We start from the raw sequence: 12731 nt of genomic DNA, 5'->3' as shown, positions 1-12731 counted from the left end.
TTGGCCCTGCGGTCGACTGTTTGAGGCTTGGCCCTGCGGTCGACTGTTTGAGGCCTGGTCTCAGCTGTGTCATAAGCCAGCTATTACCGTGGAGGCTACAACCGCAAAGCACAGTAGGTCTCATCCTACAGAGGATCATCATGTTAACTCTAGTATCTTCCAATAATGCTGAAGTTAAAACTTGTCAGTATGAGAGTGCTAGCTCTCTTATCGTGTGACCTTTAGGTTGTGAAATAGTTCCTAGCAGTTCTTTGTTGGTGGGTACAGATATCTCAGTGGTGAATGGCGAGGCAGAATCCCAATCTGGAATTCCAAATTAGGTAGAAAAAGCAGCAGATAATTTCTGTTTACATAAAAATAAAAAAAAGATAAAAGGTTTCCACTGACAAAATGCTTTGTTGGATTAGAAACTGTGTTTTTGGCCTTTGAGTGCCGTCCCCAAATGGTGACTAAGGTTGTGACTAACCCCACTGGCACCATTAAGGCCTGCTCAGTGCCACTGGTCATGAGTAGATTTCCAGACCCTCTTACCTGACCTGCCAACCATGCCCTAAAATGCCAGTACCACACAAACCTCCCTGGTGACTAAGCCTGTAACTAACCCCACTGGCACCGTTAATACATGCTCAGTGCCATCGGCCTTGTGTGGATTTTTACATATGCACTGTTGCACCTGCCAACCATCTCCAGAACTATACACCATTTAGCTATAGGATTAACTAAAGAGATTACTTTTGAGCCTACATTTAAAGACCGAGAAGCCTGAATATGCCTGGGGAGATTATTCTATAAGAGAAGGGTCTTCCTCTCATTGTAATTTTAGATACACTTGGATTTTTTTAAATAGCCAGCATCTTGAGAAAGAAGTAATCTTGGAGGAGAGTAAGGAATGACTAACTCACTGAGATATTGTGGAGCCAAGCCCCTTTAAAGTTCTATAAGTTACCAACAGGATCTTATAATCAATTCTAAATTTAATAGACAGCTAATGAAGGCTTTTGGGCACCAGACTGATATGCTCACATTTCTTGGTTTTAGTAAGAACCCAAGCAGCTGCTTTAATCAACTCTGTGGTTTTAGGAAGGCAGCATTCCATTTCATGGAATTGAGTTCTGATACTGAAGTCCAGGGCCGAAAAAACATACAGTATTATGCCTATGGGACCACAGATACTGCTGGCATTGTGTGCATGTGCACTGTACAGACTAAGGCTAACGGCTAGAGGGCAGCAGAGAGTTATGCATGAGAGCGGTGAGCTGTGTGCTCCCATAGCTGGTGTTTTTATAAGTCTGGTTTTCCTCTCAGCATGGGAATAGGTTGTCTAGAGATGTATAGCCTCCACACTGCAGTGGACTCACTGCAGTAACAGAATACACAGATAAAGGCGTTAATGGTTGCTGGGTGTTGTTAAAAACTTTTGGTTTTTCCAGTGTGGTGACGTGGAATATGGGATATGGATTCACAATTTGTATTGTAAATTGGAATATTTGTAGACTTTTGGACTGTATCTCTCTACTCCCGCACACACATGCTCGAGCACACATGCAGGGTGGGTTTGATTCCCGAGGACCGTAATGCGGGGACCAGGGAACTACCGAAAACTGCTTAATAAGATGATGGCTAAATGCTCAGGCAAAAACCACTGAAGACAAGTGAGAAATGCTTGCTTGGTATGTGAATATAGTGTGTTTGTGGGGCGTCGAGTAGGGCAGGCGACTGAGGGTTAACCTGAAGGTCACCAGTTTAACATGCCGTTCTCTGTGCTGTGCAGAAACAATGCGTAGGCGAGGACCTGGCTTGGCGTCATCCTGTGGGTGTAACAGTGCCTAAGTGATTGAGAGATACCATCACGCCTCTCCAGTGATTTTGAGGGGTGAAGGAGGTAATGTCCCAAGTGCTCTGAAGCGCGACAAATAAATGATGTGTCGTGTGTTCCTAAGTGCTCGAGGGGCCGTGGTTCACGTGGGAATTCTGGGGACGTCTCATCTGAGAAAATAAGTCAGTCCGCTTTTTATTTTAGCGTGTTATTATTTTTCCCGAGCTAATATTTCGGTTTTGAAGGGGCTTTAAGGTTGAAGATGAACTCGCTCCCACTTCTTTTTAGTAGGCCTAATATCCTTTTTTAGCAGATGCCATTTAATTTAACGGCGTATTTGGGCTTTTAAGGGTATAGTGTGTAATAGGGATTCACTTAGACGTGGCATTTAAAGTGCTGGCTTTGTGTGCAGTTCTTTATTTCTCCCACTGCGCTGCACTGGGTCTGTTTTGGCTCCTCTGTTTTACCCGTCTCACTGGTCTGCAGTGGATCCTCTGTTTTACCCATCTCACTGTGTCTGCTGCTCCTGCTCATGCTGATGTGGTGAAACGCACACAAAAGACTGATCCGGTAAACGCTGCTGTTTTAAGGAAACGGAAACCAAATACATTTCTAAATTAAGGATCACATGCCTGCACAGTGTCGTGTCTGAATTTTCATATCTGCATTTTGAAGAAATTGCACAAAGTGTGTGGGTGTAGAGAGAGAGATACAGTTCAAAGGTCTACAAATATTCCAATTTACCGTACAAATTGTGAATCCATATCCTGACACTGCACTGGAAAGTGGAAGGAACAGGCCAGGGAAGTTGGAAATGCTGCTTATTTTTCTTCTCGGGGGGGAATGAGATGAGAATTTGTCGTGGGCCGGGGCTGTACGTGAGAGCAGCAGGCTCTGCTTCACTGTAGCTTATCTAAGTGGAATAAATGGCGCTCTGCCTGCCATTGTGGCAGGTAATTATGTAACAGTGGGTGCACAGGACTCCCATAACACCCTGCGAAACTGCGCTCCTTCTCCGCAAGACGCTCTGAGGATCTGCCCAGGCCACTCGGTACGACCAAGCATAAATGTCATCCTGTACATTAATTGTATATTACAGCCTTAATTACAGGGTTTATATATTCCATATTTTCTATTTTTATGGAGCCTTCTTTGCTTCTCATATGCTGTGCTTCACATAAGCCTGTGCATGTGTGGTACATTATGATAATGTTCTCTGTTAAATTCTTGTTTGACCGGAGCGTCCCTATTCGTTTGTTTGAAAGGGCTGAATTGCGGCGTCATAAATGTATTCACCCATTCAGAGGATTGCCGATATATCCCCACTTTTAGAGACTTGGGTCTATTACAGGTAGTTAATCTTTATAGCATGGTCGTATTAATTAGCACTCCAACGTTAATGACGGCACTTTGCTTTTTGCTGTGAGTGTGTGGATTCCACCACTTGTTTCCCAGGCGTATAGGGCACTGTGGCCATACCTGTATAGTGGGACAACATTGGTGCCCTGTTTCCTCTTGTTCCTGTGCTCCTGTGGCCAGAGGATCAGCAAGGGCCTCCCTGTTCTTTGCTCTCTGGCTGTCTGACCTGTCAATTACAGGTGAACTCTATGCGGCTTTGGCACACAGATGGTGGTCATATAAATCACTGCTAGAAATGGAAAACGGAGGCATTTGTTTTTATGAGAATTGTTCATGTCATTCTGCAGGCCAGTAATGTAAGAGGAGGGGGCTTTTAACAACAAACAACAACAACAACAAACGGCAACAGCAAAACAAAGGGATAGCTTGCATCAACTGCTGCCAATGTGTCGGGCCAACCTGCATGATGCACAGCAGCCATTTTGTGCTTGAACATTTTATACTCATGAGGTTGAAAGCAGGGAATTATTAGGTAGAGCCAATTAAATGTATGGGTCAATTAGGTGACCAGGTTGAGAGCCAGTTTTGTTTTAATTTTCTCTACTCTTTGTAATAAGTAGCAGTTTGATTTTTAACCACAGAAGTTAGTTGGTTGGTTCCACAAGCTCAAGCACTGAATGCAGTGAGCCGAATAGTGTGTTTAACTGAGAGAGAGACCCCAATCAGGGTTGTGGTGAAGAGATCCAGGCTGTGGTGATGGCCGGGAACAGGCATCCCGTGTTTGCTGTCTCGTCATTGTCCTCGGCGGAGGGGATTTCCTTGTGTGGCTTGTGACTTGTAGGTGACATTTAAGCTTTTTTTTTCAGATCCCATAATGTGAATGTGAAAATGAAATTGGCTGCTGGGGTGAGGTATGCTTCAGTCAGAAAACTGAAATCAGAAAAATTCCAATTAAAAAAAGAAGTGCTTAAAATAGAGCTTCAAACTTTTAAGGGTTCCTAGAATACAGTGCTGTGAATGGACAATTGAGCCCCGCAGTAAGATCACATGTGTAACCGGAATGTGCGCATCAGTCATTTCCTCCCGTGTGATCCACGCAGTTATGGAAAATTCCTCGGAGACGGGTAGAGAGAGGCTTGGCGTGTATGGTAAGCCCCCCGTTTCCTCTCCGGTAAAGGGTGGAGTCTCTGACCTGTTCTCCCCCTTCAGGGTGAGCACCATGAAGGCTGGCGGGCGGGGCAAGGATGCTCCCGCAGAGGGGGACGTCAGCGGCAAGCGGCCCAAACGCAAGTGTCTGCAGTGGCACCCCCTGCTGTCCAAGAAGGCCCTGGACTTCTCAGAGGAAGAGGAGGAGGAAGATGAGGAGGAGCTGGAGAAGGTGACTGGACTAGCCTGGCCTTGATTGGCCTAGAGAGACGCCCTCTAAAGCCCTTTTGTGGCTTCAGGTTTTGACCCTCTTGTTAAAATGCTGTTTTGAAGTCTGGGGCATCATTTGTTTTATTGTTAGCCATATGGTGTAGTGGTTTTGGAGCGGCTGTCGACAACATACAGAGCAGGGGAATGTACTCATGCAGGTCAGGTATGGTGCATTACCTAATGACTCATCAGTAGCAGCTGCGCTATGCTGTTTACACACACACACACACACGTGCACGCACACACACGCATGCACACACACGCATGCGCACACACGCATGCGCACACACACACACACTCGCACACACGCATGCACGCACGCACAAGCACACACACATACAGTTTGAATGTGTAGGTGAGCTTTTCTGTTTTGGTTTTTGTCTTTTTTTGTGTTACCTTGAAGCACTTTGAACCTGTTGTGCTCTACGAATGAAGATTGTTACTGTTAGTAGCAGTAGCATTAGTAATATAAACAGTTAGCTAACAGTGACCAGAGGACAGTTTTGTGCGATATCAGGTGCATTGCGTGAGACACTCCATACTCTGTCCCTCCAGGAGTCTCTGCTGTGCAGGGAGAGCGGGGTGCAGGAGGCCGAGTGCGGGGTCACAGAGGAGGAGGGCGAGGAGGAGGTGTCGGAACAGCGCGCCCGGCGCCCCATGAACGCGTTCCTCCTCTTCTGCAAGCGGCACCGCTCCCTGGTGCGGCAGGAGCACCCCCGGCTCGACAACCGCGGGGCCACCAAGATCCTGGCCGACTGGTGGGCCGTCCTGGAGCCCAAGGAGAAGCAGAAGTACACGGACATGGCCAAGGAGGTACGGCTGCTCGCCCCGAGATTCACCGTGCAATACTACATTTTACTGCTTTTATAGCTGCCCATTTCTCTGGGGGAATTGTTGTATTTGTATCCCTCATTTATCCTGTTCTGTTTAGTATATATTTATACGGTTATGCTGTTTGTAAGGTCATCAGAATTTGCATATATTCTATGCACACTCTGACGCTGTGGGTACGGTATATTACGGTAATTTAGCAGATGCTCTTATGCAAGGTGACTTGCATTGAAAAAGAATGTAAGTGCATTTAACTGATTTATGTGACAACAATTCCCAAATCCACAAGTTTAAGTGCAATATCAATAAAGCATGATAGAAAACCTGAGATGGACTCTTCTGTCGGACCGAGTCTTACCACAGTCTTACCCTTTTATTTGTCTGGCTGAATTTTTGTCTGAACGATTATTTTTGCCACATTATTTCAATGTTCATATTTAAATAGCATTGCTAAAAGCTAAATAAACAGTGTGGATATGAAACCATCCTTCTACTTGGCTGTTTAGACACAGCCAGCTAATTAGTAAGGGATTAAAACAAAAATTGCACTATTCACAAAAACAAACAATACTGCAGCTGCATGTTAAACAACTCTGCAGTGATACAACAAAGTAGCACAAAGTATAAAAAACTGCGATAAAGCTATATAAATAAGAAGTGATACTTATAGCCTTTGTTAAGATCATACGGCAACCGTTTGCTCCATGCCTAAGGAAACACACTACCAAGAAACTTCTCTTTGACAGTAACCTAATTGCAAACACTTTTGTGTAACAGTAAGTGATTTCTTAATAGACTTTATATTGAAATGGATTGCTCTCGTATTTCAACCCATTGGGATTGACGTGCATAGACCTAAGACCTTATGGCAGTGTACCAAAACATTTCAATCTTTTAGCCTCATCTGAACTGAACACATAGATGATTGGGAGGGAAAAATAAACGTCCTTTCTGAACGTAGGCACTGGAAAGGAAATGACCTACATATGTACCCAGAGAAGTCTTGAGGGTGCAATACACCCAGAAAATAACAAGGTCTCTATCCTTTCTATCCTAGCTGTGAATCTGTGTTCTTGTGTAGACCTCATATGTGTAGGAATGTGTCATAGCTTGTTGCCTATTCAGATGTTTGCCCAATAGGATTAGAGAAACCAAACCTAAATCCTCCAAAAGACTTTATAGCACAACCCTGCTGAACCCTTATATTTCTGATGTAGCTTGGTTGAGGTGTGAGCAGTACCACTTTCATATTTGAGGGCTATTTTTATGCCATATAAATTACTCTTAAAAGTGAACTTGAAATTTATGTTATTTGAAAGGCCTTGTAACATGTACTTGTGTCAGTGAATTGATTAGGAAGTTTAAGAACCTTTCCTTGATCATATAATTTTTAAACCAATTAAATATGTAGAGGTACTTGGATCTTAGGTGGACCTAACCCATCGATGTTGATTTAGGGATGATTGGTAGAGAGACAGGAATTGAATGGATAGGCTTGTGGGGATGCTGCACAATGATGCCCATTCAAATGCACCCTCAAATACCCCTTTTGAATGGGTATATGTTGTATCAGTCAGAATTGCTGTTCTATGCCTGTGTTCTGACTGCATTGGCAGGGACATGGGCAGCTAACAGCTCAGCTACCCAGTCTGTCTCCCCATTAGTGATTTGGTCCAGTCTGTCCCCCACCTATTAATGATTTGGTCTAGTCTGTCTCACCATTTGTGATTTGGCCCACTGTGTTTTCCCAATAGCAGTTTTATCCACTTTGTCTCCCCATTACTGGTTTAGCCTGGTTTTTCCTACTCATTATATGCTTTCCCATACATCTCCCCATCGTGATTCATGCGCAAGCCCGCTGTGTGTGTGTGTGTCTGTGCGTGCGTGCGTGCGCGCGCGTGTGTGTGGCTGACTCCGTTTATTTAGCCATTAGCGATTTGGCCCAGTTTATCTCCCCGTTATCCGTTGGCGGGGAGCGGGCTCTGAAGATGGATGGTCTTCGCAGCGAGCCCGGGGCTGGCTAGCGCCGCGGGCTTACTGTAGGTCCGAAGCCGCCCGGCGAAGACCACTCTGACGGCCCTCCGCTGGCGGAGGAACGCTGGGGCCCTTCACATCAAGGCCAGCCTGAAAAGAGCCGCCGCTCTCACACAGATTACCGCCAGATGCGCCTTTTATTTCCACCGTTTGCCGGAAACCTGCTCTGCTCAGTGGAAGACACCGCCGTCTGCCTGTCATCTGGAACAGAGGCGCGCATCAGTCCGCCTTCAAGAACTCGCTTTGTAGACGCACTTTCATTTCCAAACGCAGACGCTTGTCTTTTTTAGCGGGTATAAGCCATATCTATTTATTGCCGGAGTTCAGATGTACATGAAAACGCTGATCAGCTCAGTGGCTCTCATACTCGATCCTGGGCCCCCCTGTGTCTGCTGGTTTTTTGATCCAACCACAATTGCAATCCCAGAATTTTAGCAAGCTTTTTATTTTTCTTAATCGGGTGCTTTTGATGTTTAGAGGGATTATTTACCCTCTTAAGCCACATTACTGTATGTCAAATGGCTCTGCACACTGTTTTTGGCAATTTTGATTACAGAATATATGATTAAAATGTGTGATGCTAATCTTAATGATTTGCCTAAGAACAGAAAGGAAATGTAAAAGTTACTTGTTTCTTCTGTTTTCAATTACTGAGCCTGTGTTGTACTTTCTTTTTTGTCTCCCAGTATAAAGACGCTTTCATGAAGGCAAACCCAGGGTACAAGTGGTGCCCCACCACCAACAAGCCAGTGACCAGCCCCACCCAAGCCATCGGCACCCCTCGCAAAAAAGTCTGGTCCCTTTCCTCCAGCCCGCCCAAGGACTGCGCCGTCGCCAAAAAAGTGCCCAAGGCTGTCAGCGCCCCCCAGCTCAACTTCGCCATGGCAGGTGTGTCAGTCCATAGGTTACTCCACTATCAAAATAGTTGTTAGTTGCAGCCCTATTTTGTCGTAACATGAAAGGTTGTCTGACTTCAGGGTGCTGTTGAGGACAAAAAAAAACGCATTGAGCCCTCAGAACCCATGACCCGACCCTGTCCCAGGCTCACCCCCGGTCTCTCTCTCTGTGCCTCAGATCCAACCAAAATGGGAGGTCTAAGTTTGCTGCTGCTGGCTGGGGAGCACGCTCTGACCGCCCGGGAGGTAAGCCCCAAACCCCCCCTGCCTAAGACCCTCATTGCCCCACCCTGTTCTGCCATCCCTTCAGCCTCCCTGCTCTTTTCCGCCAAAGTATGAGGCATTTTCTTTTCGAGGCTCCTTCTGCTGCCATCAGCCTTAACCAGGGCTTCCTGAACACACTCTTCTCTGAAGCAAGGCCTCCCACATGCGCACACACATGCGCACATACATGCACACACACACGCGCACATACACACACGCGCACACACGCACGCACACACGGGCACACACTCATGCTCACACATGCACGCATACGTACACACATGCACATGCGCACATACACACACTCGCATGCACACACACTCACACGTGCACACACATATACACACACACCCATCCCATGAATCTCTAGGATTCACGAATGTTCCTGTTTTGTACACTCTGGCTGTGTCAGTCACAGAGATGTGGAGCAGCAGACAGGCAGTGAGTGGTCGGCATCGTTACAGCCTCGTTACTGTGGAGGATGGCCCTGTTTGGCGTACTGATGGGGGGCTAATCGGAGGCTGGCCCGTCATTCCTGCGAACATCTGGAGACTCGCGTCCGTAGGAGATTCATTGAGTGATTAACAGGAAGCCGCATCGCTCGGTGCCCCCACTCCGATGCTGAATATAATGAGTAGCTGATTGTGGCTGAGGTGAATGGGATCTGACAGTCCGGTCTCCCTGGATGCAGCAGACACAACAGTGGCAGCTATCACTGCTGAGTGTGCTACACAGCGTCAGGTCAGGCCCTGGCACACTGTGTGTGTGTGTGTGTGTGTCTGTGTGTGTCTGTGTGTGTCTGTGTGTGTCTGTGTGTGTCTGTGTGTGTCTGTGTGTGTCTGTGTGTGTGTCTGTGTGTGTCTGTGTGTGTCTGTGTGTGTCTGTGTGTGTCTGTGTGTGTCTGTGTGTGTGTGTGTGTGTGTGTTGTGCCTCCATTCCTAACTGTGTGTGTGAATACGTCTTCGCCTGTTTACATGTGCATGTGTCTGTGCACTTGTGTGTGTGTGTGTGTGTGTGTGTGTGTGTGTCTGTGCACATGTGTGTGTGTGTGTGTGTGTGTCTGTGCACATGTGTGTGTGTGTGTGTGTGTCTGTGCACATGTGTATGTGTCTGTGCACATGTGTGTGTGTGTGTGTGTGTGTGTGTGTGTGTCTGTGCACATGTGTGTGTGTCTGTGCACATGTGTGTACCTTCCTGCATGTGAGGAGTGAGAGGAAGGCCTGCAGGGAATAAAGGCCTCATATTGATCCAGGCCTAGCCTAGCCTAACCCTGCCCTGCCCTGCCCTGCCCTGCCTAGCCTAGCCTAGCCTAGCCTAGCCTAGCCTAGCCTAGCCTGGCCTGGCCTAGCCTAGCCCAGCCTAACTCAGCCCTGCCCTGCCCTGCCCAGCCCAGGCGCAGTGATGTGCATGCCATCATCCAGCAGATAGCAGCAGCCCCAGCTGAGTCTCCCTCTGCAGGCACACATCACCGGGATGTGCACTCCACTGTTCCGGAGAGCAGGGGGAGGGCTCTAGGGCCGCGCAATTAATAGGCAGCCGAAGCCACTGCGAGCACTTCATTACCGCACCGGGAGGAAGGGGCGGACTGGCGCTGACCGCGGCCTCGCATCGGCCTAATCCTCTGCAAATTCCATTTAACCGCCGCAAATTGATCCTAATTACCCAGACGCACAGCTCTCGTGCCGTGAGGGAGAGCCAGGGGGGTAGATGTAAAACAGCCAAGCAGCAGCACGGTAGCACAGCATTACATCATCGGGGAAGATGGCTGGCTTTTGGCAGGAGAGGAGCGGGCGGAAAAGTGCGGAATCACCGAGATGGACCGCCACAAACTCCCCTCCCTGCTCAGAGCCGAGTTAGGTCCAGTGTAAGTGGAGGAAGCATGATGTTCCATCCAACCCGGTTCAGATGTCGTGTGTTTCGCAAGAAAATTCAAGAATTGTCACATTGCTGCTATATCTAAAGCTTTTATAAAGCTTGAGCGCATTTTTTTAATTTCAGATTTGTGATGTTTAATTTCGATTCCCTCTATCTACCACAGATCTCCTCCAGCACCTCTCCGACTCCCTTGGACTCGGACAAGCAGGCCGGAAAGTCTACCTTATTCAATCTCTCTGAGGTGCAGAGTCCGGCAGAATATTGATTATATTGAATATCTTTTTTTAAACGTTGTTTCGATGTGGTGACAGCTCCTGTTTTAAAGTTTCTTGTCTGTCTGGGCAGATTTCCTCCAGCACTTCCCAGTCAGGGGCCACAGACGTTGCTAAGCACCCTGGGAAACCTGCACTCTTCCAGCTAGCTGAGGTAAGACCCCCTGGGGTTCAAAGGTCAGCAGTAGTGCATGTGTACACGCTGAAAGTAGTTACTTCATAGGTATTTGAATGTGCAGAATGAAAATGTTAAATTACAGGGCACTTAAGATGGTGGAAAACCCCCCACTCAACACTGATACTGAAGTAGGTGAAATTATTATAAATTCAGCTATTTTAAAGTTAATGGGCAGTTTACTTGTCTTTGAGGGAGGGATGAGCAGCTAGGATGCACATTCGGCTAGGTTTACTTAAAATTCCACCCCGTCAGGTTGGTCCTCTTCCAACCAACTTGTTGGTTATTGCAGATATCTAATGAAGCAACCTGTGGAATGTGCCACAAAAGCCAAAGGAGGCGGGGGGGGATACTGCTCATGGTTGCAGAGCAGTAGGCTGATGATTCAGACTCAGTCCTCTTTTTGTGGTTTTCCTTTGATTGGATGATTTCTGTGGCTTTTGTGCATGACTGGAATCCCTGTATTTACTCCAGTGGATGTACAGGCCCTGCCCAGATCTCTCACATTTATTACACCACATTACAGCAGGACATGGAATTGGGGGCATTTGAAATGAAACGTATCATTACAAGCTCCACCGCAAAAATAATCAAGACTTTTTAGTTCTAAAATTGGAAGCTAGCGGTCAACGTAATGCGAGTGCGCCATTGGTGTGCGGTTGTCTTCTGTGTTTGTGATGCAGTCTGAACACAAAATCCGCTTCATGGTGTTTTAATGTTTGGAAAGGAATATTTATTTTGTTTAATGGGGTGGGGGGGGCATGGCAGTTGATTTGAATTTGTGAAAGGAAAGGCCAGGTTGTTTGTGTGGAAATTAAGTGGTACTGAAATAAAGTGTAAGTGGTGGGAGGTGTGTTCAATGTCATATCTGAAAAGATTGAATAAGACTGATGCTAAATATCAAGCACTCATCTGGTTACTGTATGCAGTAATCATAGGGTCCATGAATGCGCTATTTACAGAGAAGCATGAGAGACTAGGATATGTGTGTGAAAGAGACGCACCGAAAGAGTGGGAGTATGTGAGTGTGTGTGTGTATGTGTGTGTGTGTGTGTGTGTGTGTGTGTGTGTGTGTGTGTGTGTGTGTGTGTGTGTGTGTGTGTGTGTGTGTGTGTGTGTGTGTGTGTGTGTGTGTGTGAGAGAGAGAGAGAGAGAGAGAGAGAGAGAACAGAGTAGGAGAGAGAGAGAGAGAGAGAGAGAGAGAGAGAGAGAGAGAGAACAGAGTAGGAGAGAGAGAGAGAGAGAGAGAGAGAGAGAGAGAGAGAGAGAGAGAGAGAGAGAGAGAGAGAGAGAGAGAGAGAGAGAGAGAGAGAGAGAGAGAGAGAGAGAGAGAGAGAGAGAGAGAGAGAGAGAGAGAGAGAGAGAGAAGGAGAGTGTGTGAGAAATTGAGTGAGAGCCCAGTGTTTCTGAATGTCCGTACCCTGTGTGTGTGTGGTCATTGTTGTGGTCAGGTGATCACCAAGAACCACTTCAAACTTTCAGACACTCCTCCCAAGTGCCTTCCACACACAACCAATAATGCATATTAGACATCCCCCCCCCTTGTCTGAATATGTTCTATTGAGGTGTAAGAAGTGTGTATTTCAGATACACGTCCTCCACACACTTTGTTTTTTTTATCCTCCATGAAAGATGAATCGCACACTTCTAACAGTCCTGGGATCACACAAAGGTCACAGGGATTCAAATACCATAAGGGGATTGGTGGAATAAAGCCTCTTTGGGGCTTCAGAGCACTGGCGAGCTTCAGTCAGATTTAGTAAAGATACAGTGCGGAATAGTTTTGGGCTCAG

General features: G+C 46.8%; 1 protein-coding gene across 3 annotated transcripts in view; it reads left to right on the top strand.

Moving 5' to 3' along the window:
- The window catches only part of LOC133133902 (HMG box transcription factor BBX), a 37547-nt gene that overhangs the window by 11682 nt on the left and 13134 nt on the right, over positions 1–12731 (top strand). For all 3 annotated transcript variants that reach the window (XM_061250185.1, XM_061250186.1, XM_061250184.1), the window contains exons 3-8: positions 4385–4553; positions 5147–5404; positions 8143–8344; positions 8531–8598; positions 10655–10732; positions 10837–10917. In XM_061250185.1, coding sequence (XP_061106169.1) covers positions 4395–4553; positions 5147–5404; positions 8143–8344; positions 8531–8598; positions 10655–10732; positions 10837–10917 — 846 coding nt within the window. In that variant the 5' untranslated portion in view covers positions 4385–4394. The remainder of the gene's footprint in view (positions 1–4384; positions 4554–5146; positions 5405–8142; positions 8345–8530; positions 8599–10654; positions 10733–10836; positions 10918–12731) is intronic.

Source organism: Conger conger, chromosome 7 (assembly GCF_963514075.1).
Source record: "Conger conger chromosome 7, fConCon1.1, whole genome shotgun sequence".
Classification (NCBI taxonomy): Eukaryota; Metazoa; Chordata; class Actinopteri; order Anguilliformes; family Congridae; genus Conger; species Conger conger.
The sequence above is the reverse complement of the archived record's forward strand: the minus strand, read 5'-3'. Positions and strand labels throughout refer to the sequence as shown.